General features: G+C 41.5%; 1 protein-coding gene across 5 annotated transcripts in view; it reads right to left on the reverse strand.

Moving 5' to 3' along the window:
- Ankrd44 (ankyrin repeat domain 44) overlaps positions 1-21884 on the reverse strand; it is a 350075-nt gene that overhangs the window by 204235 nt on the left and 123956 nt on the right. For all 5 annotated transcript variants that reach the window (XM_017801989.2, XM_017801990.2, XM_029553616.1 and 2 more), the window contains exon 2: positions 4085-4168. In XM_017801989.2, the coding sequence (XP_017657478.1) occupies positions 4085-4168 (84 nt within the window). The remainder of the gene's footprint in view (positions 1-4084; positions 4169-21884) is intronic.

Below are 21884 nucleotides of genomic sequence, written 5' to 3' on the forward strand. Positions count from 1 at the left end.
AATATCAAATTAGTTTATCTTTGAATTTTATTGTGCTATAATATTTGAGTTTTAAAATTGTTATTTGGGAAGTTAGCTGTCCTAGTTTGCTTCTCCATTGCTGTGACAAAACACTCTGAGCACCACCAACTTGGGGAGGAAAGGGTTTATTTGTCATACATCTCCCAGGTCACAGTTCATCAGGGAGCCCAAGGTAGGAACCTGGAGTCAGGAGCTGGAGCACAGGCCATGGAGGATCACTGCTTACTGACTTGTTCCCCTGGCTCCTGCTCAGCCTGCTTTCTTATGCAACACAGGCCCACCTTTCCAGGGATGGCACCACCCACAGTGGGCTGGACCCTCTCACATCACTCAACAATCAACAAGATGCCCCACAGACATGGCCACAGGCCAGTCCAATGAAGGCAAAGAAGTGTTTTAAAAGAAGTTTCTATATGATTTATTGTCAGTAAATGTTTGATTTTTACACATCTATATATTGAGAATTGCTAATCACCCATCTATATAATGAAGATGCTAATCACTCACCAAGGTCCATGAAAACTTCTCAGGCAAAAAGGAGTGCAAGTGGAAATAGTTTAAGAAGCCCTGCCCTAAATGACCTAATGTGCCCTCAGCAAAACAGTCACTCTAACTCATCCCCAGGGAAGGAGAGCCTGACAAGGAGAGCCAACCAATACAGCTCAGCACAGCCAACATGCCTGGTAACAGTGGATGATAGGTCTCCTCTACACACACCTGCCACAGGGAAGGAAGGGGGAGGAAAGGGAGTCTCAAGAGATGTAAGTGGAACAAAAGGAACTGTGGACCTCCAAAATACATAAGGTTCCCCAAAAGAACTCAGGCCCTCTTTGTGTTTGTCCACTGGTTCGCTCGCTGTCAATCACTCCTGTATTCATTTCCTCGTCGTTCCCATCTCTGCTGCCACACATACAGCCCTGCATGTATAAAGTGAATCCCTCCTTATCCTTCAGGCTTCACAGTGCACATCACTAGCTCAGACCCTGGACACTAGCCTCCAGCTCTCCTGGACATTCCCTTTCAAAGCTCATCACAGAGTTCTCATTTCTTAACTTCTCTTTGAAACTCCAAAATGGAAACCACTGTCTTCCCACTGCTGTGTCCCTAGAACTTGGCAGAGTCATAACTCAGTAAATAGCTGTGTCATGAGCAAGACACCCCACAGGTAAGTAGAATCACTTGGATTCCCTAGATATCTGTAAGACCAAAACTTGGTGTGGCCAAGATGCCAATCACTCACCAAGGTCCATTTTTGCTGACTTTTCAAGGGTACAGAGCTACACTGATACCCCACCCACCCCTGGAATTAGGTGTGGCTGCATGACTGGTCTGCTGAATGGAAGACAAACAGAAGTGATAGATACCCCACTTCCAAGCTGACCCATAAAAACCTTCCCATGCTGCTCCTCTAGGCCCCTCGTTCCCTTCAGGCCAGTCAGACTGAAGACAATCCCTACAGTGACCCTGGAAGCCACACATTCTACCTGGGACCCCATTTGGAATGTTAGAACCAGTCTCCTAATCTGCTGCTAAAAGAACTAAGATCCCCATATCATATACTCATCAGACATCTCTGTGTTCCAGTGGTTAGTTAACCTATCTAGCTAACACTGACACAGCTTGTTACAATTCAAGTTAAGCTCTCCTAACCTGTACTAATCAGCAACTGTTTGTCACTTTTCCAAGAAGAAACAAAGGCCATTCAGAGGCCAGTACAATCTCCTGAGGTGTGACTAAATACATGTTCTGTTTGCTTGTGACCATTAGGAAAATGTAGTAGCCTTGCCTTGGGCTTGCCTGAGCTTGGCCCTCAGCCACCAAACAGTCTGGGCAAATTCCTGTGATGTCAGAATGCTTGACAGTGAGCTTGCTTGCATCACCTCCTCTTAAGTACAGGTCACACCCCAAAGGCCCTGGACAAATGCCCAGCTGCCTCTGCAAGCAGTCAGTCCCAGGCTTTATCTGTGCTTACCTTGCAAAAATGTCACAAATACTGCCCTATTGTTTTCAGTGCCAGCTAGGGAGAAGCTGCCAAAAAGCCTTTTCAGAAAGACACCAATCTGTGCTGCCTCAGGACAATGGCTGCTCCAAAAGGCCTGCCTGCAGAAGGGCAGACCTGATAGAGATACCGCCTCAGAGGGGGTTATCACTGCAGGGCAAGGCTCTGCTTACACTGAAGATGTACTTGACGCTTCCTGTTGTTGCTGCTGAACACTAGGCTTTATAGAAGACTTCCCTCCCTAAGGGACTTGGAGTATTTTGATAATCAAATTACATTCAGAGAATTAAAAACATGTTTTACACCTAATTGCTTGCTTGACCTAGCTCTAGGAAACTATCAAAAGGGTAAATGATTGACTAATATTTTTTCCCTTTTATTTATTGCAAGTTGGCTGATCTGTTTATTAACTTTCCAGATATAGTAGAAATTAAACTTTTTTAGGAATTCATTGAGGTACCCTTGACCCTTTTCATAGAAAAATATGTAAGATACTCAAGTGTACACAGCTTCAGAGGACATAACAGGTGCCGAGTTCAACCATTCATCCCAGGGTCATGAACTCCCCAGAGCAGGAACCAGTAAAGGCTTTCTGTGAAGGTCAGAACGTGATCTCAGCTCTGCTAGTGCTGTCGAAAGCAGCACAGACAATACATGTAAGATGGACTGCCATGCACCAACAAAACTATGCGTGGACACTGAAAGTTCAATTTCATATCATTCTCATGTCATAAACTATCATTCTTGTCTTTTTTCAACCATTTGAAAGATGAAATTCTTTCATAGCTAGTGGCCCACAGACACAAGCGCCTCAGTGCGTCACCTCAGAAAAGAAAATTATCATGTCTTCACTTTCACAGGCTTCTTGCTGGGGTTTAGTATTCCTTTATTTACAAATGTGTGCAACAGACCACAGGAGGAGCAGCAGTAATTTGACACTGTCACCAGGAAGAATCACAGACCTGCTCATTATATATGAGAGGTGTGACAGGTGATTCAAAATACTAATAGTGCCAGACACTCTTTAAATTATGGTCACCATCAGATTTTCTGCTGTCTCCTGCTTAACTGTGCTGATAAAGAAGTTCATTTAGCTTGGCATGGTGGCACACACCTTTAATCCCACACTCAAGAGGCAGAGGCAGGAGGATCTCTGTGAGACTGCGGGCAGCCTGGTCTAAATAGTGAGCTCCAGGTCAGCTGGGGCTACAGGAAGACCAAGTCTCAAAAAGAAAAAAGTTGTTTAGAATATGATATAAAGCTAATGTTTTTCTTCCAGTTTAAACTCCATCATAGATTTTGCTCATTTCTTGATGGATAAATGACTAAAATATGAAAATATAAAATCCTAACCAATGCTCCATGGCATGAGAATGGTCGTTCTAACTACACAGAAGTTCACTGAGATATATAGAGTTTGAGACTGGCCAAGTGTTTGAGTGGCTTCCTTAAACCAGTTGTGTGATGTTTTTATTTGTGAGTTAAAGTGATTTTATTTTTTTAAAGCATATAGACTACTATATCTCAAATTTAATTTTTTTGTTTTTGGTCTTTTTGAGACAGGGTCTCCCTGTAGCCCCAGCTGTCCTGGAACTCACTATGTAGACCAGGCTGGCCTTGAACTCACAGAGCTCTGCCTGCCTCTGCCTCCCTAGCGCTGGGATTAAAGGTGTGTGCCACCACATCCAGCTTCAAATTTAATTTTTTTTTTTCACAGTGCTGGGGATCTAACCAGGCTTCCCATATGCTAGGCAAGCATTCTACCACAGCCTAGCACATGCTAGGCCAGCTCTCTACTACAGCTTCACACATGCTAGACATGTACTCTAACATATATCTACTATATCTTCAGCTCTCGGTTTTTAATATTTTCACAACTGCATTTCAATATAATTGCTTTCCTCTCTAACCCTAGTATTTATTACATGGATTTTTTTTTAATGGCCTAAAAAGCAAACCAGAGCTCGCACTATTTTAACTATAGGTGTCCACAATACAGGAAATGTCAAGTCCCTCAATTGCCCCAGACGAAGGCCAGAGCAACAAAAATATAGCATCTCTTACCAGTGCGTTCACATCTTCAGTCTTGTGGATGAGCATACGTATCTCCTCTGGATCTCCACTGAAAATGGCCTGGACCAGTGGGGGCTGCAAACACAAGACTGTGGATTAGGACCATAATGAAGACATCTGATTACACTCACATGCAGATGGCAACACAGGGATTTGTTCCCTCTAAGTTATTCCACTATGTGGCAAGGTATAGTTTTAGCAAAAAGATGCCTTGTAAAGAAAGCAAGTGTTCTGCTGGTTCAGTCGTAGCTGGTGGCTCTGCCAAAAAAAGGGGGTCCGTCTACCTTCTTGCTGACGACATGCTAATCAAGCTGAATCACTCTGGTCTTTTCATATTGCTGTCTGCTATGTTCATAGCAAAATGCTCCTGGGTGAGTTTCTACCTATTTGAATCTTGAGGGGGGAAAAAAATAGCAACAAGCTTTAGACAACATGTGGAGCAGAGCTGATTTTAGTGTTAAACCAACAGTAGTCAATCAACTGCTGAGTTCAGAGTCTAAAGTGCAAGCTCATCCCAGTCATTATCACACCTCTCGTCAGTCACTACATGGGACATGGTGTGGTGTGTACTCATGAGCACAAAGAATGTAGGCAGATGTTCTGTGGCATTCACTAGGTCCTTGTGCTTCTCAAGCAAGGAAAGCCAAGCAATGCCTGAAAATACCTATTCTCCAGGGCCCAGGGCCTTGCTAGATAGGCATCTTCAGTCCAGTTAATGCTGGGTGGCTGCCCAGCCCCACTATCTTCACAACTGTGGACCCAAACCAGAACTTCACAGATACATGCTTTATTTGAATGTAAGCTGGGTGTTTGCTATGACTCAAGTAAGTAGCACTTTATATATTGTAGACGCTCTCTATTCCTTTCCCTCCTCCACACCCTCTCACAAATGGAAGATGTCCCAAAAATGTCTTGGGTTTTTCCCTTGGTTTGGATTTTAATCCAATCCTGCTGTTTTATTTTTTCCCCAGGTAAACATTTATCTGAGAATAAGTATTTGGGAAAGATATATGTAAATACTATCTGTTCTACATGATTTATGCGAATGATAATGTTTTTTCTTCATAAGTGTCAAGGATCTAGTCCATCACCCATTCATTTGGCAGTCATAAGGTTTGCAGCTTTTGTCACAATGGTGATAAGGCTTAATAGCAAAGCCTCACTTGCACAAGGCAGGGTCCTAAGCCTCGGTATGTACAGACCAGCAGTCCTTCTTTAGCCACAGACTTTCTTTCCATGAGTTCAGTCAATGACAGTCAACTACAGTTCAAAAATATTAAACAAAAAAAAAATCCAGAAATAAACAACTCATTTTTTAAAATTATGCCCCATCCTAAAAAGCATCACTAAATCTTGCTCCATCTTGCCCCTTCCTACCTAGGATGTGAATCCTAGTTTCATCTGGTGTATCCACAAGAGATTCACTACCTAGGAGTCACTTAGGTGTCATCTCAACTATCTGGTCAACCATTGCTGTTCCACAGTGCTTGTGCTCAAGCATCCCCTACTTAGCAATGGCCCCAAAGGACAACAGTGGTGATAATGGCAATTTTATTACAATAGAATTGCTTTATTTGATTATTGGCTATTAGTGTTAATCTCTTATCATGTCTAATTTATAAATTAAATGCTATAATAAGGAGGTATAAAGACATATGATTAAAAAGAAGCATTGTATATGTGGGGTGTGGCATTATCCGGGGAAGCTACTGTGTTCTTCTCAAACCTTCACATATTTTCAGCACTAGTATAGACCACATAAGGGTATGCTGTGTAGAACAGAATACAGAATTCAATAAACACAAAATCATAACAAGGGTCAAAATTGTGAAAAACAAATAGTGGTAGGAAAAAGGAGAATTTTGAGAGAGGTAGCAGTTGTTCCACCCTGGGTTACTAGAATGTTTTTTGCATGCTTAGCAGCTATAAACTGGCAATGTTTGCTACACACTGTGAAGACTGGTACAGTCCTTTGAGTAGATCCAGGAGGCAAAGGGTACTTCATGGGCCTAGTCTACCAACAGGGATTTATTTGTATGGGACTTGTCCTTGTCTTTCAAGAATACTTGCTTCCATCCATCTTTCCTGGGAAAGTGAACATGTACTTTTGGAGGTGACTCACTGCCAGGCTGATGACCCTTGGCCTTTAAAGATTGACATTCAGAGAAAAGGGCTCTTTGTGTCTGACAGCCATTCTGAATTCTACAGCTAAACACAAGAAAGTGAAGTCGAAAAGAAGCCACGCTCTACTTGTGGCCCTTTCAGTCCACCCCATGCACTATTTTTCATTTTTATGCTTAGTCTTTGAAGAGGAACTGGAAAAAAGGCTTGCTTACCTAAGATACTAAATTAGATGTGTACTAGCAATATGCCATTCTCAAACACTGAAGTAAAGTTATAATTCCACTAGGGGGAGCAAGATAGTAATTTGTTATCACATCAATGTTCAGGTTGTATAATTAAGGGAAGAAAGGTAGTAAAGGGCCCACCCACTTCACTTCAGCTTCTAAGAAAACTCACACACACACACACACACACACACACACACACACAAACATGTACATACCAAAAAATTTAAAAAGAGAAATAAAAGAAATCAAACAATATTTTTTAAATTCAACTTTCCTCCTGAGCACTGAGGAGTCATTGTTTTAGGAAATGTAAGAACAAAGTTATCTAAATAAAATTTCAAAGCTAAAGGATCATTTTCATCAATTTGAAAAACATAATTCAATGGGATGTGGAGCTAGCTTAGTCAGTGATGTACCTCCCACCAAAGCCTAAGGACCTGAGTTCAGATCCCCAGCACTCATGTCAAAGCATAGTGGCATGCCTGTAAGCCCAGTGCAGGAGGCAGGGTGGTAGAGACAGGCAGATCCCATGATCTCACTGGCCAGCCAGCCTAGATAAACCAATGAATTCCAGGTTCAGTGAAAAATACTGTCTCAAAAACTAAGATGGACGGAGCTGGAAAGCTGGCTCAGCAGTTAAGAGCACTGGCTGCTCTTATAGAGGACCAGGGTTCAATTCCCAGCACGCACATGGCAGCTAACAACCATCTGTAACTCCAGTTCCAGGGGCTCCAATGCCCTCTTCTGACCTCCATGGCCATTGCATGACACGAGTGCACTTATACACGTGCAGACAATACACTCAAACATTAAAAAATACTTCTAAACACGCAGAGAATACACTCAAACATTTTTAAAAATAAGGTGAAGAGTGTTCAAGATGTCATCAGATGTCAGCCTCACATACACACACACACACACACACACACACACATACACACGTGAAAATATACTACCCCACACATAGACACACAAATGAGAAAAATTCTTCTCTCTGTTCCATTAAAAATATGCTATTAGTGGCACCAACCATGCCATCTATTTAAGAACAAAGCCCAAGGGCTAGAAGGATGTGGTTCAGTGTTTCCCACCATGTATGAGGCCCTGGATTCAATCACAGAAACTGAAAAAAAATAGATAAGCAGGAGACATAGCTCTTAGCCTAAAATACATGAGGCCCTGGGCCCAATCCTCAGTATTAGGGGACAAAAGCAGCATGTGTTCTACAGAAACCAATCATTCAAGTTTTTCTAAAGCCACTGCATAGTGGCTTCTCTTGGTCAGCTGCGTGCTCCTTACTAAGCAGGCTTGGGAAGAGGAGCAGAGGGATGGAGACTGTCACTGAAACCAAGAACTACAGCCAGTGGTCATACACCCAAAAGCATCCAGAAGATGCTCCAGGATTACATTCCACAACCCTAGTATGTTGCTTGTCTCATTATGATTAGATTGGGTAATTAAAGACTCCAAATCTAAAACAAAACATCTTACATTCTAATCAGGAGTGGATGCTGGAATCAATCAACAGCCAAAAGGGGACAATGATATTCCTAAACTTCTGCCCATCTTTGAGCATTCTGAGCATAGCACGTCATTAAAGCAGAAGAGGAGCATGTTATTAGTTGCTAATAGCTGATGCAGCAATAATCTGGTCATATGAAACCATCAGCTTATATGAACAAGCTGAAATACTTCATTAGGTAACAACTGGTTTTTGTCTGAGGTAGAGCTTGCATGTTCGCAAAAGGATAATAAAAATTTGTTCAAGTCACTAGATTTAATCGGTAGAACTTGCTGGCTTTCATCACACAGGTCCTGCTGTGTGATCTATACGGATGCCATTGAGAGCCTCCAGGCTATAGATCACTCTTTACTTGGAGAGAAGTTCATTCCTTCACAGAAAGATAATGATGATCATAAAAATCAAAACTGTTTCCCTAAGTACTATAGGAACCAGACAGAATACACTGAGTCCTTATAAGCACTGTTTTTAATGAGGAAATAAGGCAGTGTTTGAAAATGTCTCTTAGCTGGGCGTGGTGGCTCACACCTGTAATCTCAGCACTTGGGATGCTGAGGCAGAAGATTGTGAGTTCCAGGTCAGCATGGGAAACAAAGCAAGAGTCTGTCTCACAAAAAAAAGAGGGTTGGGGAGCTAGTTCAGTCAGTAAAATGCTTGCTCTGCAAGCACAAACATGTGAAATAATTTTCAGAACCCACATTTTAAAAAGAAAAAGCAGAACTTGGTGGGGCACGGCTATAACCCCAGCTCTGGAAAGGCATAGATGACTACTTGTCAACTGTGTACTTGAATAGAAGGAAAAATAAAATAGATTAATGAGAAAATAGATAAAATTAATTTATTATAACCTCTCCAAAATGAAAATAACACATTTCCAAAAGGAAATGGGTTTGGGGGCCAATGACCCAGTTTGGGGAATAGTCACATCCTTTGTTCTCTTCCCTTCTCTGAGTTCCTCCATGGTCATTTCTCTGTGCTTAATGCTTTCCATTTTCCCAAAGGACAGCTAACTCAAGACGAAATGAAGTCCAGATATGTCAACTTTTGGACTACCCACATACATAAAAAGAGAGGTGAGGCAAAAGGAAATGATGAAACCACAGTATCAGTTAAATTGAAATCTGTGAGGCAATATTGATTTTTTTCACTGCCCTGCGATCTCTCTCTGTACCACAGACAGGAGACTACTGCTATAGTTCCAGTGACTGACCTGGGATTAAATCCTAGCCATAGTTTTTTCAACTATAAAATGGATGCATGGTAGCCATTTCTCAAGATGTACTCAAAAATTGAAATAATATATGCAACATTCCCCCATACAAGGCCAGACACCTCATGTACATACCACGAAAACTTGCTGATTTTGATGTAAAAAGCTCAAGTCTTCACAGCTAAGTTTATTTTTGTCCCTCCTACAAACAGGATAATAAAAGGATCTTAGATGACTTCCTTTAAAATTACAGAGCAAAGGCTGGAGAGATGGCTCAGCAGGTAATAGTGCTTGCCATGCAAGCCTGATGACCTGCATTTGATCCCCAGAAACTATAACAGAAGAAGAGAACAGCTGTCCTCTGGCCTCCACGTGCCCACCTGACTCACACGTACACATCAAACACACACACACACACACACACACACACACACACACACACCAATAATAATAAATTTTTAATAAAATTATACAGTAAATGTTCAGATTGGGGTCTTAATTCAGTTAACACTATCTCTGAGGCAGAGGGCCCATCCTGCTGTGAGAGAGCAGAAATCCAGTAGCCTGACTTGACCTTCGTTGCATTGGGCAATCCAAAAATGTCATGGAATTTAACCTGTGAAGCAAATAATAGCAACTTACTAAAATAATACATCATCTTTCTTTGACTAATCAAACTGTGCCATATTGGGGGGGGGGTACTATAAGCAAAAGACATTATGTATGTATATAAAAATGTCCTAACGGGACCCATTCCTTTATAGATGCAATATATGTCATATATTCATGCCTACTTGATAGGATTCGAAGCCATAATTTTATCACTGAAGGTTAGCAAACACATGTACAGTTAGAACCTCCTTGGATGAGCTCTTAGTCACAAAAGAATCCCCTGTTTAGATACGTGAACGGTCAAATGATTTGCCAGTCAGTGAGAAAGCTAAGCCTAAAAACTTAAATTTTCTTGGGGGCTAGAGAGATGGCTCAATGGTTAAGAGCATTGTCTGCTCTTGCAGAGGATCCATGTTCAATTCCCAGCATCCACATGGCAGCTAACAACTGTCTATAACTCAGTTCCACAGGATTCAATGCCCTCCTCTAAACGTCTTGGGCACTGCACAACACAGGTGCACTTACACACACTCAAGCAATACATTCATATATATATATATATATATAATTTTTAAATATCTCACATGCCCTTCATAAGATGACATGACTGACATGGCAGAACATGATAATCTAACAACCCATGATCAGGAATTCAGCCTCAGTATCAACAAAATCCCATCTTGGTTTTATTTTTGGTTCTGGTTTTTTGGGGCTTTTTTTTTTTTGGTATTTGAGTGTTTGTCTGAGGCAGAGTCTCAATATGTTCCAGGCTAGCCAGGAACTCACTACATAAGCCAGGCTGAGCTAGAACTTACAGTGATGCTCCTGCCTCCACCTCCCTCATGCTAGGATTGTAGATGTGAGTCACTATGCCCAGATCAACACACCCCCTATTAGGAAATATTAAATTCCTTATGACCTGCTAAGGATAAGAGCTATGATATAGAGAGGATACAGTCTCCATAATGTGTGGATGTTACACTATATAGTAGCTATAGAAAGAAAGAATATATTCCTGATATAGTTTCTCTCTTTTTTAAAAAATACTTTATTTATTATTTTTATTTTATGTGTATAAGTGTAATGCCTGCATGTATGTGAGTGCACCTGTGTTGTGCAATGCTGCAGAGGTCAGAAGAGGGCTTCAGATTCCCCTGGAACTGGAGTTAAGGGTGGTTCATAACTACCATGTAGGTGCTGGGAATTGAACCCAGGTCGTCTGCAAGAGCAGTCAGTGCTCTTAACCACTGAGCTAACAGTAAAACAAGTTTACCCAAAGTCAGAAAACTAAGGCCATACTCTTTCAAAGTAGGGGGAGGAGAGCTTGCATGGGTTTGTATCATGAGAAAGATGGAGAAGGGGGTCTTTAAGATTACTTGTGAAGAATGACACTGTGAGAAAATCTCTCATACTAAAGAATAACAGGTTAGGAGAATAGTAAGTGGCTGGTCTGAAGGAACACCACGCCAGCATGAAGAGTTTTAACCTAATCTGTGGACAAGCAGGAGCCAGAGTCTTGAGCAAGAAAAGGGAATGGAGCTTTCACAAGCCTGTGAACTGGCTACAGTGCCTGTGGCACACAGGAGTAAGAGACACTGGAGTTCAAGACCCAGTGGGAAAATGGCCATGGTGATCCAAGCCATTGAAGAAAGGAACTTTATAATCTTTCTTTGTCTCAGGTTCCCTAAGCACTACCTATAAGGATACAGTGGAAAACAGCAGATATGTTTTCCACTCTTTGATGCCTGCTCTGTTCCTAGATGCAAGTTTGGCTCAGCATCTTGGCTACCTTCCTTCAGTCTTTATAAATAGTCCAGAACTCCCATCCCAAGACTCTCATGTTTCCAGGTGAAATCAAGTTTACTTCCTTTAATTTCTGAACACTTCCATTACCCACCCCAATAGAATTTCTACATATATAAACTGTTTTCTCAGGCTTGTCTTTTGATCACTGAATTGAAATCATAACATTTCAAAAGTTGGCCACATCCATAAAGAGAGAAAATGAAAACAAGGTAAGCACACTTTGCCAAGGGCCATATTTTTATCAGGATCTGATGCCAACTACTCAAATCTTTTTTTTTTACTCTGTCTAGTTTCAAATGGCTGGAGATCAAATCTAAACCTTAGTTAAGTCAATTAAAAAATGTTGGGGAGCTAACTTTTAAAAGAAAGCTGAGGCCAGCAAGATGGCTCAGCAGATAAAGGAAGGCACTTGCCAACCAGGTCTGATAACCTGAATTCAGTCCCTGGAACCCCCATGGCAGAAGGAAAGAATCAGTTCACAAGTTGTCCTCTGACCTCCACATGCTCACAATGGCACACTCATGTGCACACACACGAATAAATAAATAAATAAATAAATAAATAAATAAATAAATAAATAAAATAAATGTAACTTTAAAAATAATTTTTCAAAGGTTAATTGAAGTAAGAGCACAATGGACCCAAGAGGTGCAGAATATTTAAATCAGCATATTCTTAGTAAAACAAAGAGAGCAATGACATATAATTCTGTTTCCTATTTTTTAATTTTCATAGAAGTTTTATGTCCTATTTTTGCGTACATTTTGTCCTATTTTGAGTATAGCATACTCAATTCACATTTCAAATATGAATGATGATTTACTAATGATAATCAATGCAAGCCATTTCAGAGATTTTTGTGGAAGAAAAAAACCACATGGATAAAAGATAATTTTCAGGGTTATAGGCACATTCACCACAATTCCTGTGTCCATTCAGATACAGAAAGCAGCTTTTGATATAGGATGCAAAATATGACTTTTTTTTTTGTCTTTTTGAGACAGGGTCTCCCTGTAGCCCCAGCTGTCCTGGAACTCACTATAGACCAGGCTGGCCTTGAACTCACAAAGATCCGCCTGCCTCTGCCTCCCAAGTGCTGGGATCAAAGGTGTGTGTGCCACTACACCCAGCCTAAGGGCAATAGTTTTTTAATGTTCCTTTAAAGGAACATAAAATGACCTTTTATCATGGTATAAGTTTTCTCATAGCTTTCAGTAACTATAATTTTAGCAATCTCAGAAATGAGACTCTAAATAAGGCCATTTGAGTGTGCCTTAAAAACAATAAGAGAAGTCAGAGAGATGGCTCAGTGGCTAGGCACACTTGCTGTTTGCTCTTCTAGAGGATCTAGGTTCCATTCTCAGCATCCATACAGAGGCTAACAATTGTCTACCACTCCAGTTCCAAAGGAGCTGACACCCCCTCTGGCCTCCATAGGCACCGCATGCACCTAATGCACTTACAGACATGCAGGCAAAATACTCACACATAAAATAAAAATAAATAAACAAAAAATTTAAAAATAAGATCATCACCAAGTAAAAATAAAAGGCATTCACTAGGGTGGTGGCAATCTGTTACAGTATTTGAGGGGCTATAAGCACTGATGAGGTATGTGGACTAACTTAGTCACTCATGATTCTGGCAAACTCCAAATCGACTGTATCTGAAATTTGTTATAATCTGGATTCTTTCAAAACACCAGCAAGTCAATTTTTACACAGCCAAATCTTTCCAAAGCTTATAATAAGTTTCTGTTAAGCCCTCTCCTCCTTTTCTGTAGATTTTTCTCTTTGAATTCCATGTGCATTTTGTGGGAGATAGCCAGTCAGCTCTTACCATGTTTTCACAGGTTGGGGATGAGGGATGTGTGCAAAATGTGTCACTTTCCTTGGTGTCCTGACCACTCTCAAATCCATAGCAGTGAGTTGGCCAGGGCCCAGCTTAGTCTCTGTCTGCAATGACTAGAAAGTCTCCTGCTACCCACAACCCAGGAAAATCACAAAGAACACAAACCTATTAGATACCCCTCCATGTAGTCTTCTAGGAAGCATCTTTGTCTTCCCCAGCCAGTTATGGCAAGGGCATTCGGTGACGGATGTCAAAGGGAAATGATAAGACAGCAGGAAGACAGAGGAGCCTATGAGACTGAGAACACTTGATATGGGAACTGGGTACTCTTACAGAAACGGACAGACATATCATATTTCCTTGCAGAGACACTGGCCCAGTTCAAATTTATTTCATTTCCCTATTCTACCCAACAAGAGATATAAGATATGTTTTCTAAAAACCGTTTAAGTCCATATTCAATTCAACAAAGATTTATGAAGCATGAGAAATTTACTACGTGTAGGAAATGCAGACAGTGTGATAGCATTGTCAGCCCTTCCCCTGAGAGAGCTCCCAGGATATCACAGGAAGTGAATGGTACACACAGCCTGGATGTGAGGCATAAAGCACAGAGAGCTACACAAAGCAGGGGGAGAAACTATGTCTGGCCCTCCGGAAGAGGCAGCCTTTCAAATGAATACTGAAGGTTGAAGAGGATTTAAACAGGTAAGGATGGGCACGTGGGAAGAAGGCATCCCTTCCCATTTTGAAGTGTGCACACAGACTGCACATGCAGAAGGAACAGTTTTGCTCTTCTGGAACAGGAGAGAAAGGAGGGAGGCTGAGAAGTTAATGAGCATCAGATCCCAGTAGGCCTTGTGTACCAGGTTAATAAATTTGAACTCTCTTCCATAGAACCAGGGAGCTGAAGCTGATACTTAGCAAGGGGAGTGACATATGAATTGTGCTTTCAAGCCAGGCATGTGGTGACAAACATTCATAATCCCAGCACTTGGGAGGTGGAAGCAAAGGATCAGGAGTTCAAAGTCAACCTCAGCTGTACAGTAAGTTTGATGCCAGCCTGGGTTACATGAGACCCTGTCTTCAAACAAACAAACAAAACCAGGTGTGCTTTCAAACAATCACCCTGATAGTGGATTGTATGATGAGCCAGAGGAAAAGTGGCCCAAGTGAGAAGATGACAGTATCAGTCTGGGCAAGAACTCCTAGGGAAGGGGTGTTCCTTGATTGTGCAAAGAAGCATTATTCTGGAGGCCCATATGCAGATCTAAAAGGATGAGGGGTCTCCACACCTTTTAAATAGCAAAGGCAGCCACTCAGCTGTGGCTACCTACACTCTGAAAGACTCCCAGGGACTTCTGTGGGATGCTGGGCTCTCCGGAGCAGCCAGCCCCACCTTCAGCAGGGGCGGCGGAAGTGCTACAGAGCAACTCCATGTTGCTCCACTGGTGCTCATTGTGCTCTGCTCAGCTCTGGGCTCTGACATCAGTGCATCCCACATCTGTACAGTATAACCTGCGACTTTTCTCCTGCCTAAGCTTCAGTCTAGGTTTGAGTAAGAAGAAAAGTTATTTCCATATCATGAGATGAAAGAACTAGACAAGAATCCCTAATCAAATATGTTATCTTTACCTCTTTATCTTTATTACCTGACTCTAAAGCTTAGTCAGAGAATAAATCTCCTTAAAAAAAAATCATGCAGTTTCAAAAACAGAAGTAAGCTGAGAAAATGGTTTTTAAATGCACTGAAACTCTACTGCATCTTCTCTTTGTCCTGTGTTTGCTAGGTTAAATCTTAACTTTCCTGTTGCAACAATAAAAAGACAGGTGAAGAAAAAGCTTAATAACCCTTCCCATCACAGATGTTACCAGGCTAACACATATCCTTTGACATCTTTCTTCTATGATCCTATTGTATATAAAAATACTACCAGTACAGGGGCTGAGAGATGGCTTAGCAGTTAAGAACACCGACTACTCTTCCAGAGGGCCTGGGTTTGGATCCACATGTCAGTTCAACACTGTCCAAAAGTTCAGTTCCAGGGGATCTGACACCTTCTTTTGACCTCCATGGAAATTGCACACATGTGGTACACTTACATACATGCAGAAAAAACACTCATACACATAAAATTTAAAAATTAATGTAAAAAAATACCAGCACATGTATGAGGTTATCACTAAAATAGGATTTTACTATGTCCCTCTCCTGCAATTTATAAGAATAATAATATACTGAAGCTATCTCCCCGTTTAGCTATAGGAATAGCTAATTTCTTATAAGGTTACATAACATAGATATGTCATAATATATTCAATGATTCCTTTGTGGTTAGGTATTCAGGTACCTATTAGTTTGTGCCACAACAAACAAACTTCTCTCAGTACCTAGCCAAGCCGTGCACTGCATAAAGAAGAGCTACAGCACTGAAGGCATTTTTCAAATACCCATGGTATGCTATTTTTATAAAAGACACAAAAGAAATGTGTGATATAGTCCCTTCCTTGGAAAGTGCCAATATAGCTGGAAAAATAAGCCTATCCCATGTAAACAATGCAAATGTGCAAGCCAGTACTCAACCAAGTCCTTCAGACCTGAGCCAAGTGGAGGCCAAGTTTTCCTTCTGCACCAAGACAGACTACAGAGAGAACTCAGAGAAGTCCCCTCAGTCCAAATATCCTAGGAGCCTCCTGATTGGGAAAAGGGGAAATCAAAAGGACTAGGACACCAGAGTGGCTGCCTGTGGAGGAGGAAGGACGTGACAAGGCCTAGAAATGGCTTAGAGTAGACCAGTGAGGAAAAAGAAATTATGTTTGGTAATGAGAAATGGAAGAAAGCCAGTGCTAACTTTCAACATTCAGGACAATGGCAGCCAGCAGGTCCTTCTCCACATCCCTGCATTTCCAAACACTGTCTCATATTCCTCCCACCTCTATGTAGCCTCTTAAAGAAGTAAAAGACAAAGTAAATGACATCCAAACTTAGCTGCTATACAGCATTATGCTGATCAATTTAACATGCACTTTCAGGAAGCATAAGCTTGGGAATGCCCCCCACATCCTTCCCGCCCTATCCTTCCTGTGTCCCACCCCTACCCACTGCCAAGGATCATACATGTAAACGCATGCACACACTCACACATATACCACCATGTGTGCTCATAAACAATAGTAATCATTTAAACTGTTCCTGTCTATCTGGAAAATAATATGAATAACATGGGGGAGAGCAATACTGAAGCTTAAATGACTATAATTTAACCAAAAATACTGAGTCAGTCTCTCTCTCTCTCTCCCTCCCTCCCTCCCTCCCTCCCTTCCTCCTCTCTCTATTTTGAAACAAAGTCTCATGTGGCCAGGACAGGCTGACCTCAAATTCACTATGTATCTGAAGCTGGCCTTGAACTGCGGATCCTTTTGCCTCCACCTCCCCAGTGCTAGGATTATAGGCATGCTGCATATGCCCAGCTAGTCCTTTTGATACCAAAAACTGTAAAAATGTTGATGCTGACAGCTACTACAGTGTCAGTGTTTCCTTCTACACTGCAATAATATGCTTGCAACATGTCCAAATTCATTTAACTACAAAATGTATTTAATAACATGCTTTACTCTATCATGTTTTGGGTAAATATAATTTGAGAGCTCTGTGTGTGCTCCAGGTATATATTATGCCAACACTGAAGGATCTCTGTGAGAATGTTCTGCAAACAAAATAAGCATGAGTAAAGAAATGTGTACTTTATCACAAAGTCTGGGGAACCACAGTGGCGTCTGTGAGTCTCCTTTTTCTCTACCCTGACCTGTCCAAAATTAGCTATCAGCATATTTTTTAAACATTAGGAAAACAAAATTCACTTCCAGGATGTTACTTTGAACAACAAGTTTGAAGACATAATCTTGACAGTCATACTGCAGAAAATAAGAGGGTTTTTTGTTGTTTTGGTTTTTGGTTTTTTTTTTTTTCTTTTTTTGGTCCTTTTGAGACAGGGTCTCCCTGTAGCCCCAGCTGTCCTGGAACTCACTATGTAGACCGTGCTGGCCTTGAACTCACAGAGATCCGTTTTTTTTTTTCCTTTTTTTGGTCCTTTTGAGACAGGGTCTCCCTGTAGCCCCAGCTGTCCTGGAACTCACTATGTAGACCAGGCTGGCCTTGAACTCACAGAGATCCACCTGCCTCTGCCTCCCGAGTGCAGGGATGTGCACCACCATGCCCGGCGAAAATAAGAGTTTCTAATAAGGATGAGTTGAGTTTAAATAAAACCTAACTGCTATGCATTTCTATTTAGCAATAGAAACAAACCAACAATGGCCCTTGACCTTTGCTGCACAAGGCCAATCACAGACTGAAGTCTGAAATACAGTATCATGGGGTCCTACAGCCTCAGGGGCCCCACAGACTGTAACTGAGGACACACCTTTCCTGTCAACTTCACACCCTTCTCTTTATCAACATTACCCCTGGCATAGGTGGTCTGAAGACCTTGCTGATGCCATTGTACGTTAAACCTAGATTGGGGGTGCTAGATGTTAAGTATCACATACTTAAGATCAAAATTCAGAAATCTGTGTGCCCAAATGCCCAGGTGGGACTCTTGGTGATCTCAGTGGATTGGACCCACATTGAGGGGCATTTGAGGACACAAATCAGACTCTATAGGCCATTGTACATATATAAGAGAGTACATTAAACTGGATGTGGGGCAGTGGGGGGGTACAGAGAGGGGAGAGAATCTAAGCATCAAACTATATTGTATGAAAATCACAAAAATTCAATTAAAAATAAATTCCAAAAAAATTCAGAAATTATTGTCCAGTCACTATGCACTATTCCAGTGCTTTAAAATGCATGACATGATTGTGGCTATTTTGAGTTCATGGCTCCATTGTCCTGACTCAGAGGAATTTGGCTGCCTCTTGCACCAGAAACAGAAGTAGGGCTTGGCCAAAGGCAGTGAAGCCAAGGATGTGACAGAAATGGCCTGCCCAGACATGTGCGGGCCTGTTCCCACTTGGGGCTCTCTGTACATTTGGCCTTACTGGACAACATTCTGCTGCTTGGATCATGACCAATCAAGAATGTAGAAACAAGGCCAGGGAGGGAAGTGAAAAGATCTGAAGAGCCCAGAGGCCTGGTCTAACCTTGTTCACTGGGCACTGCGTAGCTGAGGGCAAGTCACACGGCTAACAGAAACTTCTTGTTCCTCATTAGAAAATATGGTTCATAATGACTAGCTCCCCAAGAATAAGAAGGGGGAAGATCAGATTTTATAAGGAAAGGCCCTTGAGGGGGTCTTGGTGAGAGAAGCTCATGCTGTCAGAACAGCAGGGTCACTGTGCCTGACACCAAAGCAGGGAACCTGGCAGAACCAACAGGCTCAGAGTTGGTCACAGCAAGGGGTCAACCACGCATAGTTCCAAATCAATTGCCACTCTTTTATTTATTTATATATATTTTTGTAAATTATTTATTGAATTTTTGTGTATATCATAGAAAACATCTTAATCATCTTTGTACCCCCTTCCCACTGGCACCCTCCCCTAGCCCCCCACCCCACTGGAATTCATACACTTTGTCATTTTTGCTAAGGTCTATCGTGTCAAGTTAGTGTCCCCAGATGTCCCTCAGTGCAAGTTCATCCACTGGGATCTGAGCAGCCTATCTAGAGTTCCCCACTTTAAGAAGATCAGCTCTTCCTCACCCAGCAGTAATCAACTGCCAATAATTCTTTGATTAAGATTGGGCCATGCTGTCCATTTCCAGAGTTCTGTGCTGGGGTTTTGTCTGCTTGAATTTGCATGGGTCTTGTGCTTGCTGACACCATTGCTATAGATTCATATGAGCAAGGTCCTAGGAACCTGTTTTTCCAAGACCTAAACAGGCACAGAGAAAATCGGTTAACAGTTCTGTTTAGATTACCTATCAGAATCCCTAGGTCTCGCCCCAATGAGCCCAATGAAGTAAGTCAGGAATGAAAGATTTGAGTGACAGATCTGAGTACCATACACATGCAGTATGGAATCTGATCCTTCATGAATACCTCAGAAATGATGCACCTTTGGCCCCAAGTCCCACTTCAGACAGTTTTTATTTAAGATTGTCCATAGCAACATTATTAATAACAGAAATTTAAAATGAACCAATATCAAAGCTAGAGAATTTATTAAATAATTAGAACATATAACCCTCCAAAAGATACAATAAGGGCCAATAGCACATGAAAAGATCCATCAAATTGTTAGAGAGACATACCACTTCACACCTACTAAATGGCTAAAATAAAACTAAGAAACAACAGACAAATTACAAATGTAGGTGAGAATGGAAGGAAACAGATCCATTGTTGATTGGGATTAAAAAACAATATAGATGAGAAAAACAGCCTCAATCTGTTAAACACAGAATTACCATCCGATTCAGAAATGTCACTGCTAAATATATATTCCAAAGAATTGAAAATGAGTGCTCAAACAGAAACTTGTATGTGTATGTTCATAGCATACGAGCAAAGAGGTGGAAACAACCCAAGCCTGTCAACTAGCATCCACTGATGAATGAATAAACAAAATGCATCATAGCCATGCAATGGAACAGACCTCAGTCACAAGAAAGAATACATGTGCAGTGTTGGAGGCTACAACAGGAATGAACCATGGAACACTTACTACTAAGTCAAAGAAGCTAAACACAAAAGACTACAAGGTGGTATGATTTCATTTATGTGAAGGGCTCAAGCTAGGCAAATTCATAGCAAGAAAAGGGAGATTCATGGCTGCCAGAGGCTGGGAGGAAGAAGAATAGGAAGGGAGTACTTAATGAATTCAGGGTTTCCTTCTGGGGTGATGAAAGGTTTAGGGACCAGAAAATGGTGACAACTACAAATTATAGATGTACTAAATAACACTACACAGTACATTTTAAAACTGTCAAAATGGCATACTGGGTATGGTTTTACCACACTATAAAAATAAAAAGTTTTGGGCCTCAAGAGATGGCTCAGCAGTTAAGAGCGCTAGTTGCTCTTGCAGAGGACCTGGATTTGAATCCCAGTACCCACATGGCAGCTAACAACAAGTTCCAGGGAATTCAACACCCTCTTCTGACCTCCACGGGTACTGCACAACATGGGTGCACTTACATACATGCAGGCAATACACTCATACACATAAAAGTAATAAATAAATATTTTTTAAAAATATAAAGTTTCAGGCCAGGTGTGGTGGTACACACCTTTAGTCCCAGCACTTGGGAGGCAGAGGCAGGTGGATCTTTGTGAGTTCGAGGCCAGTCTGGTCTATATAGCGAGTTCCAAGCCAGCTGGGACTGCAGGGACACCCTGTCTCAAAAAAGACCAAAAATAAAAATAAAATATAAATAAATAAAGTTTCAAGACATAGGGCAGAATATTTTAGTCATGTAATTTGATCTTTCGAGGGAATGCAATAAGGTATGAAAATGGGGGCGGGGGCAGTACCTAGGGTGCAATCCCAGTTTTCTAGTATAAAACTATGCACAAAACAATCAGGACTAGAAGGAAAATTTTTTAATGCTAAACATGGCTATTGGCAGGTATACTTTCTGCTTCCTATTCTTCTGTAATTACCACATTTTCTATAATATCCCTGGGGGGAGTCTGTTCATGCATGTGTGCACCTGGGCATTTGCATGTGGCAGCCAGAAATCAATGACAAGTGTCTTCTGTAGTCACTCTCAATCTTATTTTTTGAGATAAGGTCTCTTACTGAAGCTGGAACTCACCTATTCAGCTAGGTTGGCTGGGCAGTGAGCTCCAGGGCTCTACCTGCCTCTGCCCTGACCCAGCACTGAGATCGGAGTTATGCGCTATCCTGGCTTTTACACAGGTATGGGGATCAAACTTCCTGAGTATGCAGTGGGTTATAAACCAACTAGCCATCTCCTCAGCCCTGCAATACCATTTGTATTCTAAAATTATCATCAAATATTTTTATAATATAAATTGAAACAACTTTTTTCTTAATGTGGCCTCTTGACACTCTGGAGCTTAGCTAGGAAAAGAAGAAGGATGAGGAATCTAAAACCACATGAAAAGAGGGTCAAGGTCTGTGCAGCCACAGAGCAGCTGTGGCTGCAGTAGCTGGAGGAAGGCTGTCCTGCCCAAAGCTGGCTTAGTGGCTTCAGAGCTTTTGAGTTCTCAAGAGTTCCAGGCTTTTCAGTAAAATGCCCTGATTTTTAAAAGTTAGAAATGTATTCAGTATGTTTCAAATGCCACAGGCCAAATAAAACTCATCTTTAGACCAGATGTAACCCGCAGACGCCAGTCAGTAAATTCTAGTTTACAGAACAAGAGTGTTTACCCTGGAAAAGAAAAATCTTTGAAAGAGCATAGTAGCAACTTCAAATATCAGGGGAAAAAATGACCACGTGCAAGGTTGAAAGGGGGTGGTTTCTCTCTA

Source organism: Nannospalax galili, unplaced genomic scaffold, assembly GCF_000622305.1.
Source record: "Nannospalax galili isolate Female #2095 unplaced genomic scaffold, S.galili_v1.0 scaffold1024, whole genome shotgun sequence".
Classification (NCBI taxonomy): Eukaryota; Metazoa; Chordata; class Mammalia; order Rodentia; family Spalacidae; genus Nannospalax; species Nannospalax galili.